This window comes from Sarcophilus harrisii, chromosome 1 (genome assembly GCF_902635505.1).
Source record: "Sarcophilus harrisii chromosome 1, mSarHar1.11, whole genome shotgun sequence".
Lineage (NCBI taxonomy): Eukaryota > Metazoa > Chordata > Mammalia > Dasyuromorphia > Dasyuridae > Sarcophilus > Sarcophilus harrisii.
In genome coordinates this window covers 493,405,591-493,429,319 of record NC_045426.1, presented here as the reverse complement: position 1 = coordinate 493,429,319, position 23,729 = coordinate 493,405,591, and the positions used below count along the sequence as shown (strand labels likewise).

Sequence of the window (23,729 nt, the reverse complement as noted above, 5' to 3'; positions counted from 1 at the left end):
TGATTTTTTTTTAATGGTCGTTGTAAAGAGATTTAAGATAACTTGAGCTTTAAGAAGGAAAGGAATTACAAATTTTGTTTCATTTTGATCTAGGGTGTGAAACAATGTGGTGTTCTTTTTCCAAAACACAGCCAGGTGATAAAATTTAAGATCTTTTATTGTGTCCTTCAATATAACCCGGTTAGCTCAGAGGCCTGTCTCCCCACTTGGTTCTAAGAGCTCCACCCGAATGTCTCCAAATCCAAAGGTTTGTCCTTCCAACTCCAGCCAGCACCAAGGTAGAAGATACAAGGAATCTCTCTTGCCTCGAAGATAGGGTTTGTGGGCTTCTCCCAGAGTGCTCCTCTCTGACCCCAGTCAATGTTCCCAAGAAAAACTCTCTCAAGCTTTAAGAGCTTCTGTATATATATATGATCTCCCAAAGGTTAACTCCTCCTTCTGGAGGGAGAGGGATTCTGGGTTATCTCCCAGAGTGCTCTCTGGCCCTAAGGGAGGTGTGAATTTGGATATTTCATACTAACCCATACTAAGCCCTGAAATCTCCCAAACGTGTGAACTCCATTGATACTTAGGATACTTAGATACTTATGAGCTCTCTAAAGGTGTGAACACAAGCATCGGTTCTATCATTTGTACTTAGTACCTTGTTTCAAGTTCTGGCCCAAAATGTCTCCTTCTAAGATCAAATCAATCATATTGGACCATGCCAAATTAGATAATTATTGTCTCTATCAACTCCAATGGCTTAACAGTTTGTAAAGATTCCAACAAGACAAGGCTTTCCAATTTAATTTCTATGTTTCCAAAGTAGATTGAAAAAAGTATTGTTATATCTAATAATATAAAAAGGCAGTAAAGCTGAGTTCTTTTTATGCTTGATTTCTTTTTTTAAAGAACTAAAGAAGATCAATTTTCTGATTTTGAATTATGTTATTAAGACTGGTAGCATAGAGGGTGTTGACAGATTTGTATAAACTGCCAGGGTTAAAGTTTTTGAATGATGTAGATAGTGCTATCTGATGGACTTTCCTTTTATTTATATGAACAGAAAGCAAGAAGGAGCTGAAGTCTGTCCTGTGAAGATAAAGAGAACAAAAAAAAAAAAGTTCTTTTGTTTAAAGTGGAGTCTCAAATATAGGCTGAATTGGTTAGCTACAATTAAAAGCAAAGGGACTGAGTGTTAATTGTATGAGAAATGATACCATTTGATAATATGGTACCATATTACCAATGGTACCATAAGATAATATCTTATGGTAAGAAATCTGAAATTGAGAGAGAAATGGAATATGTGCCATAGTCTTAAAAGACCCTCTTTATTATTTTCAGCTTTTTCTTCAAAAATGTGTTGGATTCAGTAGAACAGAAATGAGGCAAAAATATTCATAAATATGATTTAAATATTCTTTAATAGCAAGTTTAAAATTTTTTTTTCATCAAAACAAACAGTTCCATACTATTAAATATATTTTTCTTTGACTAGGATACAAGCATTAATTTTTGAAATCATTAATCAAATGTTACATTTTTTATTTTATGAGAAATAAACATTTTTGCATTTTTATAATTCACATTAGCTTGCTAGGTCTTTTATGGTTCATTTCTGTGATCCATTCATAAGAAGCGACCATATCAACAACTCAATAAAAGAACTTGAAATTTTTATCTGTATTAACTAGTTTAATTTTTTTTTAATTTTGATTAATTAGTTATCTAGATTTGTAGCTTTGGAGATGTCCTTAACTCTTCTTTCTTATCTAATCGTTTGCTAAGTTTTGATTCTACTGCCAAAATAGTTCACGACTATCTCCTCCTCTCAACTCTAATTCAGACTTTTTATCAATCTTTCTGTAGTTAAAGAAACGTTTATTAAGTACTAATAGTAAGCTAAGGATCATGCTAACACTGTGGATACAAATAGAAAAATTGAGGTACTCCCTGTTCTTAAGAAACTTATTCTTTAATTGGGGAAGGCAGCAAATTAAAGAAAATTCACTCGCATCATTAGATGACAAGGTCTAGGGATCCTTAGATAATATCATTTGATCAAATGAGAGTGCTGGGGTTCTGCAAGATGTTATGGCAGAGTATAAGTAGGCTCAATGGTTTTCTCTCTCACCAGAAGGAATGGAATTGTTGATACATGGATGTGCTGGAGGTAACTAGACTGTGAGAATTGATTGTTAAATGTTCAGGGTGATCATTTGTACTTCTTAAATCAACAAACGCTTCACATCTGGGCATGGCTTATTGTTTTGTTGATTGTTATTAGTGAAGATTAAATTTTGTGTATATGCCTCCCACCCCTTTTGACAGTTATTGGTTAAATATGTACCAGGATATCTCTGCTCTTGTCTTTTCTAAGCTGTGAGGTCAGTTAGACAGGTTTGGGGAGAGGATAAAAGGGGAGGAAAGCAAGGGAGGAAGGCCAAGTCTCTCTGGCTTCTGACCATTCTACATGAATTCTGTAATAGCTTCCTAATTCTTATTTCTCCTCCGTCTCATTTTCCACACAGCTGCTAGGTTTTGTTCCTGGAGCATAGCTTCTGCAGAATTCTTGAATTGCTTCAAATTTTTTGATTCACTCTCACTTTTTCTTGGTCATGTTTTTGAAATGTCTCTGTGTCAGTGATGCTGCCCTGATGGTCTCTCACTATGGGAGCATCCCCACTCCAATGTCCCAGCAATTACAATATGCTTGCTCCTGACTTCTACATTATGAAACAACTTGCTTTGTTCAGAGCTAGCCTATCATTCTCACTTTGAAATATTTTGTACTGCTTTTTGTACTGTAGGCCTTTGTATGTCTGTTTAAATTTGTATCCCCTGGTAGAATGTGAACTTGTTTGTTTTTATTTGGTGTATCTAATCAATGAACAGTTGTTATGACTAAGCATTTAATGTGTGTGTGTGTGTGGGGGGGGGGAGGGTTAGCATATGTAATAAGCACTGAATAAGTGTTTGCTGAATTAAGTGTCTAATCTTTAACCTTTTAAAATTTCCATATAATATTGATTACCATTTAAAAATTTTAATTTGGTTTGGGAAATATTAGCAAACCAAATAATTTGGTAAATTTTAAATTTTGAGAGGGACAGTTATAGAATGATTATTCTTTCCTATTTTTCTTTAGGGAAAATTCAAAATACTGGGAAATTGTCTCTTGGAATTTACATTTTCTTTTCAGTACAGTAAGATTTCATATTATTTCCCTTTTAATTATATAGATAAAACTATTGTGGAGTGTGAAAAGATAGCTTAGCTTTTTAAGCATACTAATTTTGGACTCATCAGATTGTCCATATTCCACATAACTGAAATGAAAGCAGTAACTAACCACAATACAAAGTGTAAGGTGGGAAAAAAACGCATGGTTTATACTTCAAAAAAAAAAAAAACCCTCAAACCTTCAACTACATTCTAACCAAGTTCTACTTAAAATACAAAGTTGAGTGCTGTAAGAGTAGCAATTATATACATACCATTGTAGAATTTAATTCCAGAAGCACATTATCTAGAGGTCCATAATCCTCAAACTAGAAGGTTTCTTAGAAATGAGTCTTAATCTCCTATTCCTATTGAGGAAATAGACTCAGAGAAGTAACTTGACCAGGTCCCTCAAGTAACAGTTGTCTGACCTGAATCTAAGCACTCTGTAAATCCTTCTCTTCACAGTGTAGATAAACCCTGGTGCCTGAGAGACTAGGAATCTATTAAGGAGTTATTTTATCTGTTATTTTATGGTACCTTAAGGTTTTCAAAGTGCTTTCCTCTGGTAGCAACCCTTTGAAAGAGATATTGAAAGAAAAGGAAACAGGCTCAGGAAAGATTGTAATGTCCTCAAAATTGTATAACCATTAAGCGTAGGGAGTTCAAATCCAGATTTCTCCTGACTATATTCCACACCTTTTCCTGCTTTGATATTGCCTCAAATTTATATATCAGTTATAGATTTACAAATGTCTATTCAGAATTCCTTGTGTGCCTTTCATCTTATATAAATTACTACAAAATAGTAATAATAATTACATAAGGCCAGACTATGTGATACATGTGATATTTGAAGTGGGGAAAAGTGATCTTCTAGAGAGTATGAGGAAAGCTTTTTTGAGAAGGGAGCTTTTGAGTTTGACTTTAAAAAGATGAGGACTTAGGAAGGACCATGGATTTAGCAAATGAACCATGAGACAGGAATTATAATTGGCAGAGAATTTGAAAGGATGGTTTTAAGGGGTTAAATAGAGGATTGAATGATGAAAAAATGAAGGAAATAGTTTTAATGGGCTTGTTTAAAAACTGGCAATGAAAGAAAGGAATGAGATGGTCAGTAGCTGAATGAAGGGAGAAAAGAGCAACAGAAGACTTTGAGGGTTGGAGTTGGTTTTTGGTTTTTTATTTTGCTTTTAGCATGTTTGTGGGCCTGTTGTAAGGAGTCAGTGGAAATGAAGAGACTAGATAAAATAAATAATTGTTGGAGCAAAGTTTTTAAAGGAGATAGCACAGAATGAAATCAGTGGCACAAATATACCTATTTTTAACAAGAACATTGGCACTTCTGCCTCTAAGGTAGAAGTGAACAGAAATATGCTGTTGAGGAGGCTCTTGATTAATGGCCTCAGATTTGATAAAAGTCTGCTAAATTTGTTAAAAGTTTGGGGTATGGGATTACATTTTTGGAGATGAAGAAGAATATGAGTTTGGAACAATTGCTATGAGCCAGGAATCAAGATTATAATAGAATAATTTCTGAGATGGATTGAGAATCTAGAATTACTGTTTTGAGTCTCAAACTCATGTAGAGAGAGATTATATACAATGTGAGAATGCAAAAAAAAAAAAAGTTTAAGAACATTTTAAATAAATTCTTGCATACTAGATGAAGGAATGTTTTGTTGTTGGAGCTATATCCCTAGTTTCTTAAGAGTGACCACTTAGAAGGCAATTATTGTTCTTTTTTTCCACCTAACACTGTATTTTCCACCTAATTCCTGTATCTTAATAATGAGCTTTATTTTTACACCTGGAAAATTTGAAGTGACTATTCAGGAGAGCAAAAAAAAATTATAAAAAATTTGAAAAATAAAGTTGGTAAACAGGTGTCTTTTAAGTCAGAGGAGTTGAAAAAGAAACTTGGTTACAGGCTTCTAGCTCTTGACAAATAATATGCATCCTCACAACAACACCAAGAGCTAGGTCCCATTGTTATCCCCATTTTTCTGGTAGGGAAACTGAGGCACAGAGAATTTAAACAACTTATTGAGGATCACACAGCTAGTAAGTGACTGAGGCCAGATTGGTGGTACTTAACTCTTCCTGACTCTGGGCTCAACACTCTATCTACTACACCACCTAGCTTCCAACCTTAAATTAAATATTTCAGTATTCAGTCAGCAGTCTTTATGAAACATTTACTCTGTATCCAGCACTGTGCTGGGCATTGTGGTAAGAATGCAAAGAACAAAATAACTACTTGCCAAGGAGCTTACATTCTAATGGAGACAAGAAATACCTATGTAGATATGAAAAATTATAAAGTTAACATACAAACTTATACAAGGTTGTGAAGTACAAGATAGTATGTGAGGGTGAACACTAGCAATAGCAGCAATAAAAAACGTTTCATGCAGAAAGTGATACTTATACTATGTCTTAAAAGAAGAGCAGTACTCTGATGCAGAGGTAAGAAGGGTATGTTTTCCAGACATTGAGTATGGCTAATATAAAAGCAAAAAGAGATTGGAGTGTCATGTGGGAAAATCAAAGAAGGCCGTTTTGACTGCATTGAATAATGTTAGAAGGAGGGATATATCCATTGGAAAATAGATTGAGATCAAGTTGTGATATATCTTAAAAGCTAAACATAAAAGTTTATATTTGATTTGAGAGGCAATATGAAGGCACTGGTGTTGGTTGAGTAGGGGAGTGATAGTCCAATCTAGGAGAATTCTAGGATGGTCTGAATGAACAAAGACTTAAGTCAAAAAGGCTAATTAAAATAGGCAGTAAACTAGGTAAGATGTTGAGAGGACTCTATGAGCAGAGACATCAGGTAAGGTGATAGATATGTTTGGAAGGTTTTACAATTGAATGGATGCATGGGCTGAAGGGGAGAGTCAGGAATCAAGGAAAATGATTGGTTACTTTTTTTTTTTGTGATCTGACTTGGTGTTATTTTGCAAGTGGGAGTGAGAAGAGACAATACTCTTAACTCAGGTTGGGTTAGACAGAAGTAAAGACAGACAGTATTTTAGAGAAAGTTATATGCCTCAGTATTTGCAACATAGGAGTATAAGTGCACTGTACTAGAAATGTCTCTCTCCATATCTTATTTAGCAGGGAAACTGAAGCTTCTCTTTAGTATGTATTTTGTCATTTATCTTTTCTTTTAAATGATTCATCCTAAGAAGAAAATTTCAGTCTTATAAATAGATACATTGGGTTTGTCAAGTTCATTACAGAATGATTCTACTTTACAAACCGATTCATTGGGTTTTTATTTAAAGTTTCTAAACTATTGTTTTTAAATGTTAAATTTATATTCATCTTTTCATTATTATTTAATGTGATGTACTATTCCTATTTTTCCTCTGAAATTTTATGATAGATGGCTGGTATTTGATGCTTTAAAAAAGGCTTTTTTCCCCCTTAAAATTCCCTTTATATCACTTCAACTCTTCATATAGTAATGGTCATTTTTTTTCCCCCTTTGATTTGAACCTGAAGTCAGGGGGACTTGAGTTCAAATCTGGTCTCTAGCTGTGTGACCCTGGGCAAGTCACTTAACCCCCATTGCCTCAGCCAAAAAAAAAAAAAGACATAGCCTTTTACTGTAAACATAACAGGGTCCGTCTTTAGTCAACTTTTTATATTTGGAAATTACCAGAGTTGGAAATCAGTTTAGAACTTGATGACACTTAATTTTCATTTATAAGCCATTACTGGACTACTCTTTAGCAAATGTTAATGATTTTGTTCTGTAAAACATTTGTTTAATGCAGACTTATTTATTTTTTAATGTTTAGGATAAAGATGGAGATAGAGCTGTTCATCATGCAGCTTTTGGAGATGAAGGTGCTGTCATAGAAGTGTTACACAGAGGTAGTGCAGATTTGAATGCTAGAAACAAACGCAGACAGACTCCACTTCATATTGCTGTGAATAAAGGTCACCTTCAAGTTGTGAAGACGTTATTGGACTTTGGTTGTCATCCTAGTCTTCAGGTAAGATGGGTTTTAAAAAGATTTCTTTAATTATAACTAAAATCTTCATAAAGTGATCATCTTAAATTCTAGTAGCAAATAATCTAATCTTTTCTTATAAGATTTTATTCTATAAGCTTTAGTAAAAGTGTGAAATGAAAATAGAATGAGGAATACATAATAAAATTAGCAAATAGTCTTTTAGAATATAGTGTTTCTTTTAGGATACATTAGCAGAAAGTATAGAGTATGTTTGCTGAGGTTTTTTGAAAAATATTTAAAATCTTGCGTCTTTTGTCAATCCCACTTATCATTTCAGTTAATTATGTGATTTATGAAAATGAATTCAGGATCTCTCAGCATTTGTGTTGTTTGTCCTGTTCTTCATGGTAGAGTACATATACACTAATGTCATTGCCTTCCTGTAGTACCCAGAGTATAGAGATTTTTGGTCCAGCAACAAATATTCGCCATTTTTGATTGTTGCCAAATTCTGGTACTGAGATGCCCTAGTCCTTGGGATAGGATACTATGATAACACATAGGTATCTCCCAGGGATTGAAGTTCAGTATCAGATCCTAGCTTCTTGTGTTCAAAAAAAGGAAAAAAGAAAACTGCTAGCTGTCTTTTATACATCTTTTATTAAAGGATGGCCCTAAACTAGGAGGTTGAGCCAGTGGATTCTTCCTGAATCACCGAGACCCATTGAGGACCAGTAGATCTATCCATATCCTCCAATTGAAAATGAATTAAAAGCCCCAAATAAAAACTCATTCTCTTTAAGTACATCAAATTGATCTGTGAACTTTGATGATCATCCTACTTGTATTCAGGCTTTTCTTACAAAACATAACAGCTTTTGGCTGTGTGTGTGTGTGTTTTAATAGCATTATACCCTCTTTTCATTGTTTACATAGAAGGAATTTATCCATTTGAGAAGAAAAGATGAATAAGAAATTTTTTTTCTTCTAATTCTTTTCTTGTTTTCAGTGAACCTTTTTATGTATTTCTTGCCCTTTTCAGATTCAGATCTCAACTAAAATTCATATTCTTCTTATAAAATGAATAAGCTTCTTTTCTTGGATTTTTATTTATTGCTATGATTAAAACTGTCAAATTGGCAGTTACAGTTCAGTTCTTATTTTCTGTCTCTTTGGTAATAAGTTTCTTGGGCCGTTATTGTATATCATAGGGGCTTTACTCTATGTTGTGTTTTTGTTGCTGTTGTTTTTTTAAAGAGGAGGGGAAAGGAATAAGCAAATGCTACTTTGTGCCAGGTACTGTGCTTTATCTGTTTTACAGATATGTTTCCTCTTTGCAATACCATATGAAATAGGTGTTGTTATTATTTCTATTTGACAGTTGAGGGAACTAGACAGAGATTACTTAATTTGTCAAGGGCCAATCAGTTAAAAGTGAGCTCAGATTGAAACTTAGGTCTTTCCAACTTCCAGCAATATTGTATATATTATACCACATCACTGAATGCCTCAGATAATTCATCTTAATTTGTCAAACTTTAGAAATCATTTAATGGAGGGATTTGATCTTCTACTGAAACGTAAAATACTAATTGAACACATTATAATTCTAAGCATTTGGAATAATAATAATAATAATTTATATTGAGCTTTAAGACTTGCAAAGCTCTTTACAAATTTCATTTGTTCAGTACTAATTGAACACATAATAACTCTGAACATTTGGAATAATACTAATAATAGATAATTTATATTGCGCTTTAAGACTTGCAAAGCTCTTTACAAATTTCATTTGTTCCTTACAACAACTTATTAAGGTAGTTGCTGTTCTTATCCCTGTTTTAAAATGAGGAAGTAGAAACTCAAGAGAGTATAAGTGATAGGCCCAGGATCCCACAGCTAATAAGTGTATGAAGCATAATTTGAATTAGGTCTTTCTGATTCCAAGTCCAGCATTCTAGTTAGCTATTCAAATGATTTTTCTTTTCCTAATAACATTAACTTTTCTCTGAGTGTAGGCAAGGCAGGGATAGAGGAAAGGATTTGAATGAATGATAGACTCAGATAGGGAAGTAAAATTTCTTGATTTCATTATTACTAATTATCTTATGTTGAAAGAAAATTTGAAGAGTCTTTGCCTGACTATATGGTCTGGTTCCATCACCAGTGTTAGCTGATAACATTAAGGTGAGACTGTGCTTGTTGTTCTCTTGAACCACCAGACTCATTGTGAAAGTCCCAAGGAAGTAATCATAGCAAGTGGAAAAATCTATTTTTCTTTTCCTAAGATTATAATGATTACATATAAAAATTTTCTATTGAGTATTGCTATTTGTCATGGCCCTCAAGTACATAATATTAATTTCTCTTGGGAATAACAGAGCCTCAACCCCTAAAACTCCAGAGGCTACCTGTCATTTCCTGTTTCTGACATAATTAGCGAAGCGGTTTTTTCCCACTCATGAACCTGTTAACCCTCTTTATTTCCTATCCTTAGGTTCTTATTCATCTTATTCATAACTTTTCTATAGAAAATTTGTTTAATGTGCTGCCATTATTCTTTTTTATACAGTTTTAGGGAAAGATCTAGCATGCCATTGTCTCATATTCTTGAACTATATTAACAATAACTGACATTTTTAAAATAAGTTTTTAGGGTTAACACAATACTTTTTGTACATCATTTTCTCATTAAATCTTAACAACTTCTATAGGAAGTAGGCATTAGGGTGCTGTTATCAATATCTTACAAATGAAGAATATGAAACTAATCCAACTTCCTTTTTAGTTATTTGTGTGTTGTATTGTGTGTGTAATTATATAAATAATCATCCTTTGACTTTCTTGCCTGGGTGAAAGAATGTATCTTAAATTTGGTGACTTTAGGTGATCCTCTTTCAAGAAAAACTGGAAACTAGATGTGTGTGTGTGTGTGTGTGTGTGTGACATTCACAGGATAAGCATTGATCATGTGACCCTTCATTGTATAGGGAGCCTCCCTGGTGAGGAAACTACTTTATTGATTGTAGGTCAGCACCTTTTCTGCCACTTAATAGTCTTTGAAAGTTATTTGAAGGCACATGCACTTCCATCAACTCTTTAGTAAATTCTTATCCTATGAATTTAGCTATGAGAGAATGCATGTACTTTTCACAGACAGCTGACCTAGAACTTTCCCAGTAGACTTCATTCACTATTTTACCCATTTGTCCAAATGGGATGGAAGAAGCACATTCAAGGATCAGAGAGATGGACTTCTTAAATTGCAGTTGTGGAATTTAAGTAGGAGTAGTTGTCTGGCTGCTAGATTAGGACAGACTACATTGACTCTGGAAACTACTCCTTCTACATCCCTCCTCAGGGTCATTAGAAAAGACAGTATGTTCATGAATTCAAAGAAAAATAAATGGTAGGGTCTGTGGCTTTGCAGCTTCTCTGGATTCTGCTCATATGCACTTATCTGCATATAGACAAATATATTTGACTTTTCTCATACACAGAAAAACATGTTCCCATACTCCAATTCTGAACTTCCTTTTGCTTCTGCACTAAGCAGCCAAGACTGAAGAAATATCTGAGAACTTTCTATATCAATAAAATACAAATAATAACATATGAAGATCGCGTATTTTTAAATCAGCAGGAGTCAGGAATTCAGGTTAGGGGAAAATCATCAGTCTTTATTCTCAGTGAAGAAGGATCAGAGGTGGAAGAGAATCGGCGATAGCAATGTGTGTAGCTGAGTCAAGAAGCTAGCTAGACCCACAGCCACATGACCAGCAGCTAGGAATATGGAACTCAGGCCCAATCTCTCCCAGCTTCTCTTCCTGTCTCTCTCTCTGCCTCCACCCACCAAAATCGTCATTTCCTATACAACACATCAAACACATCAGGACTTGCAAGGAGAGTGGGCAGGGATCATTCTTTATCCAATCATGTATATTAATAGAGTATAGCCCAATTACTATTTAGCCTCATGTACTTGGGACCTCAGTGCATCAACTCAAACCTCAGCCCATTACATCTCCCGCTTTCTTTTATTTTAGAACACAGGTGGTCATGCCATCCCTGACTCCTCAGGGAGGTCAGAGCCCCCAAGGGGAGGTGATCACACCCTCCCTAACTTCTCAGGGAAGGAGGTGAAAGCACCGAAAGGAGGTGATCACAGCCTCCTGACTTCTCAGAAAGGCGTGAAAGCACTAAAAGGAGATGATCACGCCCTACCTGACATCTCAGGAAGGGAGATGAAAAGCACCAAAGGGAAGTGGGGGTTGCTAGCGGCTTTCTGGGCTGAAGGGTCTTATTATGCACAAACCCATCAGCATGGGAGGTATTACACAAGCACATAGCAATAATGCAGAGGCTATTAGGGATGACTCTCCCCACAGTCAGTGCAGGCTCAATGTGGTGTAACAAACATGAATTGTACATGCAAGTAGCAGAATAGCAAACAATATAAATCAACATGATGTTGGAAAAGATCACCAGAAGTCCTAGAAGGTGGGTATGTAAACAACAGTCACACATACACCTTCTTCAGCAGCCAAGAGATAGTCCAAAACCAATCTATTGTCCATTGTTTCACATGTCAGGGAATCCAATGATCCCCTGAGTTTTGAAGTCCTGCAAAAGTCTTTTATGTGTTAGGGAATCCAATGATTCCAGCAGATTTTGAAGTCCTGTAACAGTCTTATCATTTCTCAGAGAATCCAATGATTCCTGAGAGTTTTCAAGTCCTATGTCTCAGAGAATCCAATGATTCCTGAGGATTTTCAAGTCCTCCTATGTCTCAGAGAATCCAATGATTCCTGAGGATTTTCAAGTCCTATGGCTCAGAGAATCCAATGATTCCTGAGGGTTTTCGAGTCCTATGTCTCAGAGAATCCAATGATTCCTGAGGGTTTTCAAGTCCTATGTCTCAGAGAATCCAAACCTGAGGGTTTTGAAGTCCAACAATCTTTGATGTCTATGAGTCAAATGCCATAACTGCCACACTCTTTTCAATGGTGAGCACAATCAGCAACAGAACCACCGATATTTTTGGTCGTCTCCTTTGTTTCAAGGGTCTGCTCTGTCTCTCTGCAATGGACAAGGCGAATCGGTCTTGGTACCCATCTGATTCCTTCTCCACCTGTAGAGATACAAGCAAACCCTCTCCCAAAGCAGTTAGCCTATCTGGTCCTTTCTCATTCACCACTTTCTGGGTCTCTCCACATCACCTGGCGATTATCTAAAGATAGTGGAGCTGCTTGCACTGACATTGCTCCTTCCGTGGTTATAAAACCTGTCTACCGGAGCCAGTGCATCTTTGTCAAAAATCAAGAAGTTAATAGTATAAAGAGCTAGATTTAGAAGTTCTCTAGGGTTACCTGTGGCTCCCCCTTTCTTTTGTTTTTGGAGGAGCATCTTAAAATCTCTGTTTCTCCTCTCTACTATTGCCTGTCCTTGAGGATTGAAAGGTATGCCAGTGGTGTGTAAAATCTTATACTGTGCACAAAAGTGTGCAAAATGTTTTGAAGTATAAGCAGGACCATTGTCTGTTTTTATTGCTTGTGGCACACTCATAGTGGCAAATGCTTTGTATGAGGAATTCAGTGACCACTCGGGCTGTCTCTTTTGCTGCTGGTATTGCAAAAGTGAATCCGAAAAGGTGTCTACTAGCAACGGATGAAAGACAGACGACCAAAAGATTTATAATGGGTCACATCTATTTGCCAGATTTCATTGGGTCTCAAACCACGAGGGTTCTTCCTGGAGGCAGTGTAGGAGCATGGAAAGGAAGGCAAGCGTACAGGCTTTTTACTATGCTCCTAGCTTCCTCTCTTGTTATTCCAAATTAAACGTAAGCTCGAGCAGCCTGATGATATTTAGAATGAGATGCCTGGCTTCTTGGAACAAAGGTATTGACCAACATAGTTAGAAGGCTATCTGCCTTTGAATTGCCATCAAATATGGGACCTGGAAGTCCACTATGAGAATGGACATGTAATATATAGATCTTACCTGGATGCATTCTCACTTGTTCTTGAAGTTTCTTAAAGAGCTGATATATATTAGAGGCTGCAAATTTTATTTGGGTTGTGGCAATTCTTTGTACCACACCTACTGAATAGGCCGAATCAGATATTATATTTATGTCTCCTGGATAATAAGTAAGAGCTAGAATGATCGCTTTCAATTCATTCTGCTGAGTGGACTGAAAAGGAGTTCTGACTACTCTCTTTATGGTTAGATCATGAGAGTACACAGCACAAATATTATGTTTGGATGCATCCGTGAAGATAGTTGGTCCTTTAAGAGGAGCTTTAGAAACTTTTTCTTCAAGAATCCATCTCCAGTTATGTAATAATCTAGTTATCTTTAATGGAGACCCATGTAAAAAATTTGGAGCCATGGCTAATAAAATTTGCCACTCTGGGATGGCCTCACAACACACATTAATTTGTGTATTGGTATAAAAGGTGTATATCTTGTCAGGTCTTGTCCCAGATAATTGTACTTGCTCAGCTTAGTGGCCTTTAATAAAATTCTAGCCACAAGCACTGGGTAGGAGTAAGGCTTTGTTCTGGTTGAGCAGGAGGTTCACCCACTCTATCACACTGTGTCCTTGATGAAGGACTGCTGTAGGTGCCTCTTATGTGTGGCAAAACTGATATCTCCAAGGGTTTTGAGTGACTCTTTCAACCACATTGGATAAAGCCAGTTCAACTTTTCTCAAAGCCTCTTGAGCTTCTTTTGTAAGCTGGTGTGGTGAGTTTAAAGCACTGTCTCCCCTTAAAATGTCATATAACAGTTGTAACTGATAGGTACTCAAGCCTAACACTGGTCACATCCATTGGATATCTCCTATCAATTTCTGAAAATCATTCAATGTGTTTAGCTTCTCTATTCTTAAGGACAATTTTTGAACTGTAAGCACCTTAGAGTATACTTCATATCCTAAATATTGAAAAGGAGCATGTCTTTGAATTTTTTCTGGTGCTATGTATAATTTGTAATTCCTTAGTGTTTCTGTGGTCTTTTGTAGACATGCCTCTAACATTTGTTCCTTAGGTGCACATCCCAAAATGTCATCCATGTAATATAATAGCATAACTTTTGAGAATGCTTTTCTTACTGGAGCAAGAGCAGCAGCAACATACATTTGACACATAGTAGGGCTGTTTTTCATTCCCTGTGGCAAAACTGTCCATTCATATCTTTTATAAGGCTCAGCTAAGTTAATGCTGGGTACTGAAAAGGCAAATCTTTTCATATCCTTCTTATCCAGAGGGATAGAATAGAAACAATCCTTAATATCTATGACCCAAAGAGGCCATTCTCTAGGCAACTGAGTAGGAGATAAAAGTCCAGGCTGAAGAGTTCCCATAGTTTCCATCTGTTCATTCACTTTTCTTAAATCCGTTAACATCCTCCATTTTCCAGATTTCTTTTTCACAACAAACACTGGGGAATTCCAAGGACTTAAGAAGGTTTAAGTGTCCTTGGTCAAGCTGCTCTTGTACTATATCTAATAAGGCCTGAATTTTATCTTTACTTAAGGGCCACTGCTCTATCCACACTGGTGTATCAGTTTTCCATTGGATAGGAACAGGTGAAAGTGTTGGCAGGCCTTCAACAGCAGCCCTGCTTAAAAAACCCAAGTACTCATTTTTAACCCTAATTGCTGTAAAACGTCTCTTCCCCACAGATTGATGGGGATTTTTTCTACTATAAAGGAGTAAAACTCCTGTTTTGCCTTCAAAAGTCCATCTCATAGGGGCAGCACTAACTTCAGCTGCTATTGATCCTCCTATACCAGACATGTAGGTGTCTGCTTTAATCTTTGGCCAGTGACTGGGCCAGCTGGCACCTCTAATGACTGTCCGATCTGCACCAGTGTCTACCAATCCTTCCAATGGAAGGCCATTTATATAGATTGTGAGCATAGGTCAGTCATTCGTTACAGCTGCTGTCCAGTAAATTACTGGATTTTGTGATCTGGAATCAGAATCTAGGTGACTATCACCAGGCTGCTTATTAGGATTCTGTATGAGTAAACCTGATGCTACTATTTCTCCTGGGTGATAAGTCACATTGTCTGCCTGTATTGGTGACTGGGATATTATCTACACATTCCCCAGTTTCCCACATCAGTATGTGGATGGACACTGTTTTGTGCAGTACTCTCAGGAGGTAAAATGGTCAAAGCCTACTGTGCCTGGAGGCAAAGGGATCCATAGGCTGGAGAGGAACAGATTTCACCTCTCCAGGGGTATCTCAGTTGTCTCAGCTGCATACAACTCTATTCTCCTAATTGTAATCCCTTTCTCCCATCAGGTTGCTTCCTGGCTGATTGATTGTGTAATCCCTTTCTGCCATCATATGGCTTCCTGGCTGATTGGTCATATTGGGGTATTGGCCGTCTAGGCACTCTCTGGGTGCACCATTGGCTGCCATCATGCCCCAAGTGTTTTTTGCCTGGGGCCCTGGGGCTGGGCCCCTCATCCCGTTTCCCTGAACCTGTCTACATTCTGAGGCCCAATGGAAGCCTCTGTTGCATTTTGGACATGGGGTGCTGGGTCTTGTTCTCCCACCCTGTCCTCTCACTCTGCCTCTATACCAACATTGAGCTTTCAGATGCCCTACTTTACCACACTGAAAGCATTGATGTGTCTCTCTAGAAGTCCCTTGTCTGAAGGGACCCTGTCTACCCATGTTGGGATCTTGGGAAATCTGCATCATAGTCTGGCTATAAAAGGCATTTGTGCCCACTGTGGCACAGCGTCTTATGGACATCCTTGTGTAGTCCTAGTATAATCCTTCTGCACACCTCATTAGCATTTTCCTTAGCAAGTTGCCTTATTAAAACATCTGTTGATGAATTTTCCCCATTAGTTCTTGTGATAGCAGTCTGCAAACGTCCCATAAAGTCAGCAAAGGGTTCATCTGGCCCTTGTGTTATTTTTGTGAAGGCCTCACCTTTGTCATTTTTATTGTGAATCGAAGTCCACGCTTTGATAGCATTAGCAGCAATTTGCTCATATGCTGCTGCTACTGGATAATTAATCTGTGCTGTGACGTCTGCATAGGGACCTATACCTGTTAGTAGGTCATAGGTGATCACAGCATGAACAGCATTTTGACTATTTTGTTGGGCTTGTATCCTACAGAGCTCACTATATTCAGAAAGCCACATGTAATTTTGTCCAGGTTCTAGGCATACCCTTGCTATAGATATCCAGTCATCAGGAGTCAAGATTTCAAAAGCCAAATTCTGTAATAGCATCTTAACATAAGCTGATGTAGCCCCATAAAGAGTGCAAGCCTTTTTCAGGTCCTTAATGATTTCTATGTTAAAAGGGGCATATCTTTGACTTTGTTGACAGGAGGCATTAAACTGGGAAATTACAGGAAAGATAAGTGGCCGGAGCTCCCGGATGTCCACACCCTTTTCTTTGGCCTTCATTAAGCCCTCTTGCAGTCTGCTCATAATTGGTGCTGTCACAGCCTCTCCTCCCTCCATCCCGGAGGGTGGAGTTGGTGGAGAAGAGTCAATCACTTGCTCCTGAGGTGGGGCTGAAGCTCCCTCCTGAGGTGGGGCTGAAGCTCCCTCCTGAGGTGGAAAGTCACCACACCCTTGCTCACTTAAGTCTCCATGCCCTGTGGGGATATGGTCATTAATCTCTTCATTGTCTTCCTCCTTAATATCATGGCTACTTTGAGAAGGAGAAGGAGCAGAAGGAGCGGGTTTTCTCTAAACACAGTTGTGAAACCTCAAGTAATCCACAATGTCATGTTGGCTCCAAGGCAAACCCTATAGTCATATTCTCAATGATTGTTTTTTGTGCCATATATTTTACTTGGTCATTCTTGGGAACAACATGCTATAGTCTAATTAAACCATCATTGTTTTCTATCTACATTTGGGTTATTTGTAATTTCAATTCTTCAGGATGATTAAAAACATTTCCTAGGTTTTATCTATCCTCATTTCTGTTCATTTAAATTCTAGGCCCTACTCATTGTCTTCTGCAGTGCCCTGATTAACTTCTGTATTCCTATTGATGACATAACCATTTCCCAGTCATCTAGGTCAGCTTATTTTTTTCCTAAATCAAGGGGCAAAGTTTATTATAATTGTAATGCCAATTAAAGTGGCTAAATTCTAAAAGAATTTAGCAGAGAGCCAGGAACAAGAAGATAAATTTATAGGAAAAAAGATACAATGATCAGGTTCAACTCATTTCTTTTAAGCATTGTTCATCTTTTTTCTGTCTCTGTACTCTATCATTTGCTAAGTGTAGAGATTTTTCTTCCACCTTATCTTATTTTTGTCCTTTCTTTCCCATCTTCCTTGTTTTACACTTTTAGTACTCTCATCTTGACTACTTTCATAGCTTGTGAATTGATCTTTCTATAATCAGTTTGATAATCCCCTATGGTATATTTTTTCATGCTTCTGGCAAAGTAGTTTTTCTAATTCACAGTTATGATCATTGTCAATTATCACCTCTATCCAGGTGACTCTCTGCCCTCATATTTCCAAACTTAAATCTTTTTTTTATCGGATTTTAATGCTTTATCACTAACTAACTACATACAAAACACTTCTACTCAAATGTCCTAATAGCATCTCACATTTGGGGTGTTTCTAACTTCTGGAGTCATCCTTGATGGCTTGTTTTTCCCATAATTTCTGTATCCAGTCATTGGTTTTTTTAATAGTATTTTATTTTCCCCAATATATGTAAAGATAATTTTGAACATTCATTTTTATAAAATTTTCTGTTACAAATTTTACTTCTTCCTTCTGCTACCTCCCCTCTCCTCAAGATAGCAAGCAATTCTTTTAAACTTATTTCCGTATTTGTTATGTTGTCCAAGAAAAATCAGACCAAAAGAAAAAAAGCACTACAAGAAAGAAAACAAACAAAAAGATGAAAATTTTATGCTTCGATCCACATTCAGTCTCTATAGTTCTCTTTTTGGATGTGGCATTTTCCCTCTCCAAGTGTATTGGAATTGCTTTGAATTCACTACATTGTTGGGAAGAGCCAAGGCCATCTCAGTTAATCATCACATAATTTTGTTGTTACTATATACAATATTCCCCTAGTTCTAATCACTTCACTGAACATTATTTCATATCTTTCCAGACTTTTTTGAAATCATTCTGTTTATCATTCCTTATAGACCAATAGTATACCATTACTTTCATTTACCATAATTTATTCTTCTATTCTCCAACTAAGGGGCATATATTCAATTTCCAGTTTCATGCCACTACAAAAAGAGCTGCTGCAAACATTTCTGCATATATGGGTCCCTTTCCCTTTTTTATGATCTCTTTGGGATATAGACCCAGTAATGAGACTGTTGGATCACAAGATATTCAGAGTTTGATAGCTCTTTAGACATAGATCGAAATTACTCTTAAGAATGGTTGGATCATTTCACAGCTTCACCATCAATATATTAGTGTTCCAGTCTTTCCACATCTCCTCCAACCAGTCATTTGTTTAATCTTGTCAATTCTGCTTCCATATTTCTGTGTTTTATATGTCTTCTATTTTTAATGATCACCTTTTGTCTGTACCATAAGAATAACTTGCTTCTAATTTCTTCCCCTCTATTCTACTCTCTGCTTCCGGAGGCTCAGGCTTCTTACATGAAGCTGTCCTTGATTCTCTTGTTGTTTGATGTTATCTCCCACCTTAAAATATTTTGAATTTATTTTTGTACATATTATATCCTCCTAATAGCTGCTTAAGAGTAGGGACTATTTTGGGTATATTTTTGGAATCCTGTTGTTTAACAGTGTTCTATACTACTAGACTCTTATAATAATGAGTGGCTCGATTTCATTTGAATTGAATTGAATTGAAAAACTTTGTTCCTTTGTAATCTGGCTTGATCTAACAGTCTTTTCTCTCTATCTGTTCTGCATTCAGCTAAACTCAGCCCTGTAATTATCTACTTGAGCTTTCCCACCAGTAAAATCAAAAGGGTCAGATTCAGTAATTTTTAACATCAATTCCAGCTTTAAAAATCCCATCATCTGTACATTTGTGCAAGCCATTGTCTACATTTTTGTCCTTTATTCCCCCAGTCTCTTGCCTTTGAAATTCTTCTTTCCCTTCAAGACTCAGTTCAGGTACCAACTCCAAGCCTTCCTTGTACCCTGTAGTTAAGAGCAGTCAGTAGTTCCTCACTTACTGTTCATGCCATGCTTTTTTGGAAGGAGTGGTGGTGGTGGTAAATTTTAAAAATTTATTTTAAATTTAAATACAAAACAATTAAGGGGGGGCAAACATTGCCATATACATAGCGCAATTCTTATGCCATGCTTTTTTAATTTCTTTTTTACTTATATTCTGGCTTGTAGACTATATTATTTGCCCTTAAATTAAATTATTAGCTTCTTTAAGCCAGGAATCATATTTCTTTTCATCTTTGTGTACCTAGAGTCTCAAATTGTTTTAACATGTGATTGGAGCTTAATAAATATTCATTGAATTGAGTATGGGTAAATGCACCATTAGGACAGAGATGCCATAATTTATGTGGCAGGGTCCAACAATAAGAGAGTATACAGTATAGTGGTAAGAACATTTGTTCTGTAGACAGAATACTGAATCTGGGGTATCAGACAGAATAATATACACATATTAGTGTATATATAAGGATAGTGATAGTGACTCTTAGCAAATCAATAGCACCCAAATTTTCTTCTTCTCTTACTTCCCACCTTGCTTCAGTATCCTAATCTTTAAAATGTCTGTGTTAAACTAGATGGTTTTTGAAGTCCCTTCTATTTCTGGATCTATGGTTTCTGTTCTTTAATAGTCTGTGGAAGAGAGAAGTGATTATAGGAGTATTATAGTAATTTGGACATGATTTATTTTTAGCTTGGCAGTTAGAATACACACACACACACACACACACATACATACATATATATATGTAGTTGAAAAAGACATCTTTTTGATGACTTTAGGTTAATTATTATTAGGAGTAACAACAGACTAATAAAAAGTGGATTACTGAGGATTTAGGTCTGTGCTAGTCGGGTCCAGAGGTACAAATTTGAAAGAGATTTTAAAGGTATCATAGATAGGGGAAATATTGTTGGTCCATTTTCATATTACTAATTGTTTTGGGAAGACTTTCCATCTCATGTTTTACTATTGAGCTCTAGTGATAGTGACAGATAACTAGTGATATTTGTGTAAGATAACCTGTTTACTGGAACTAAAAAAACCCTCACATACAGTGAAATATTGCATTAATGTCAGATGGAATATGATCTTTTAATGCTGTTTTATTAGTTTAAAATACTGTGAAATTAAATATAAAGTTATAAATAGACCTGTAACATTTTTTTAAAAATTTATCTGTTAAGGATTCTGAAGGTGATACTCCCCTCCATGATGCAATAAGTAAAAAACGTGATGATATCCTTGCAGTCCTTCTAGAAGCTGGGGCAGATGTTACAATCACAAACAACAATGGTTTTAATGCTCTCCACCATGCTGCATTACGCGGAAACCCCAGGTAAATATGGAATATTACATATTTTATGTTATTATATATACTTGAAATTTTTGATTTACCAAGTTATGGCTACTGTTAAAATGACTATAGATTATTTAAAGTGTCCACTTCAAATTTTGGTAATGGTGATTATTTGTTAAATAATCATTCAAACATTCATAATAATTATGCTTAATAATTTTGTTTCCTGTGTGTAACCTTTTCCTTTTGGATGTTATCCTAACAGCTATTGTGAAGCAAATTAAGAGCATAAAAAGCCTTTTTATAAAAATATTTAGTGTATTTATTTAGAACAGAATGTTTACTTGAAATTATCTTTTGATATTTGTGTTTTCATGAAATGAATTTTCTCAACTCTGATGGTAGCTATTATAGTTTTAGATAACTGCCTAGTTTTTGTCAGTGGTATTTAAATACTTATTGCCCTTTTATCTTGAACTTTGTTTAGATGTTCCAGAGAATATGTGCTATTTACATTAGATAGATAAGCTTGTAATAAAATGGTTACAAGAAAGGAAAAGTGAAATTCATATTTATTTACTAGTTCACATCTCTTATGAAGACTAATATTAGACAAATGAGTGTAGTTGGAGCTGGTTTTGGATTGTGGTTTTTTTTTTTTTTTTTTATTCATGGTACCAAATTAACAGATAGATATTAAATAAATCATAAACATCTTCTTTTCAAAAAATTTACTTATTTCCATAAATGTCGCTGCCACTTTCTCATTCTCCCAAATCATTGGAGTCATCCTTATTTAGTTAGTTATGAAATCTTGCTAAGTTCGGTTCTGTCATATCTTCTACATTTGTCTCCTTCCCATTCATAAGGCTGTCATTCTGTTTTGTGCCCTATTCACATCTTTCAGGGAATATTATAAAAATATCCTAATTGATCTTTTTGCTTCCAGTCTCTTCCTTTTTTTAATCTACCTTGCACATAGGTGCCAAAATCTTCTGGTAAACATGTTTTACTATGGCACTGGCCTGCCCAGAAACTTTCATTAGCATGTCATTGTAGTCTCATGTTTAAAATAAAAAAATCTGTTATATACAGTTACATATTACACATACACACACACACACACACACACACACACACACAGAATTATATACAGTGTACAGTATAGAAGTTGGAATGAGTTTCATTATTATCATCTTGTCATCATTATCATTCTGCATTTATATAGTGGTTTATACTCTGCAGAGTGATTTAAAAATATTACTTGATTTTAGCCTCACAACAACCCTTGGAGGTAGGTGCTATTATTATCATTATCATCCCTGTTTTACAGATGAGGAAACAAATTAGATAATTTGCCTAGGATCACAAATCTAGTTAAATGATTTAATATCTAGCCTTTGATCTGCTGTACTACCAAGCTGCCTCCTTTTTGATTAGTGTCTGTATCTGGAAAAATCATTATTTTAAAAATTAATCGAAGAAGCACCGTAAGGATGACGGTTTTTTCCCTCCCAAGATCCCTCGATAAGATCCAGATTCCTTCTATTGTCATTTCCCCCACTCCCCAGTGGAATGAAGACTCCTTGAGGAAAGAGACTTTTTTGTTTAATCTTTGTGTCTCTTGTATCTAATAGTGTCTAAACTATTTCTTGATAAAAAGTTATTGAATTGAGAAATTTGAATTTAGGAGACTCTAGCCTGAATTAACGCAAGCTTCAAATTTTTGGAATTGGGTTAAGTTTTATTTTATTGAATAAATGCAATAGTAAAAGATGTTAAGACCACTGAGACATGTTTTCTTAGGTTTCAGAGAGTTTCCTCAGATGTAAAATGCCATTTCAGAAAGCTTGTTAGAGTTCCTTGAATATATATATATTGCTATATGTCTACCCCTGCTTTTTACCTCTGTCCTGGAAATCATTCTGGTCATTTCCTCAATGCCTACTGGCTGTTTTTCCTGCCTTGATTCCCTCCCTACTCCAATAAATCTTACACTCAGTTTTCAAAATGATGATCTTAAAATGGAATTCTGACTATATTACCTTCTTATTCAGTAAACTTTAGAAGCTCCTTATTAACCTCCATTATCAAATATGAAATCCTGTGTTAGACTTTCAAAGTTTTTCATAATCTGGCCCCTTTCTACCTTTCTTATTCCACTTCATATATTCTGGGATCCAAGAAATAGTGTCCTCCTGGTTGTACATGCCCATATAAAGATATCCTGATTTTGATAGTTTTCATTATAGTTGTCCTCTTATGCCCCAAATTCTTCCTGTCCCCATTTCCACCTCCCTTACTTCTTTAATGGCTCAGCCAAAGTTCTTCCTTCTGCCAAAAGCCTTTCCAAGCACTCCTAAATCTTAAGGCCTTCCATCTGAGATTATTCCCAATTTATCCTATGTGTAACATATTTGCATCCAATTGTGTTTGCTTGCGGGTTGGCTCTCTCTTAGACTGTGAGAGCTCCTTAAGAGAAGGTACTATTTTTTTCCCTTCTTTTTTTTCCCCATGGCTTAGCATAGTGCTTGTTGTCTAGTAAGCACTTAATAAATGTAAGGAGTAATATAATACAGAGAAAAGACTGCTCTTTTAATCCGAATCATTTATTGTGATGACCGCATTAGCACCCTGGATACCTTAGAATCAGCCAGAGTCAGGATAAGCAAAAGTCCTTAGTCTTTATTCCTGGAGGTAGGATTGAATTGAATGGAAGCAGAATTTCTACAACCTTTCTTCTCCCTCTTATACCGCCAAAGTGAGTCTGGCTAGTCTTACTCCACCCCCTAATCCCTCTTACAATTCTCTGTATACACCAATCATACAGCCAGCTCGAATATTGTCCAATCGGTAGTTAGCCTTAAGTGCTCGGCTGTCCTGACCTCAGTGCATCGACTCAAGAGTTTTAAGCCCATTCCAGTTTATAAAGGAAGAAATAGTAACTTCCTCTATAGCCTTTGCCTCTGCCTAATTAGGTTTTATTTTTAAAGGTTTTCAGGCATACAGCTCTTACTTAGCCCAGCAATTACTAAATGATAGATCATAAGA

General features: G+C 36.1%; 1 protein-coding gene across 1 annotated transcript in view; it reads left to right on the top strand.

Annotated features, from left to right (window-relative positions):
* The window catches only part of MIB1 (mindbomb E3 ubiquitin protein ligase 1), a 154,412-nt gene that overhangs the window by 61,740 nt on the left and 68,943 nt on the right, over positions 1 to 23,729 (top strand). Inside the window, exons 11-12 of the mRNA XM_023496210.2 lie at positions 7,023 to 7,220; positions 20,566 to 20,717. Coding sequence (XP_023351978.1) covers positions 7,023 to 7,220; positions 20,566 to 20,717 — 350 coding nt within the window. The remainder of the gene's footprint in view (positions 1 to 7,022; positions 7,221 to 20,565; positions 20,718 to 23,729) is intronic.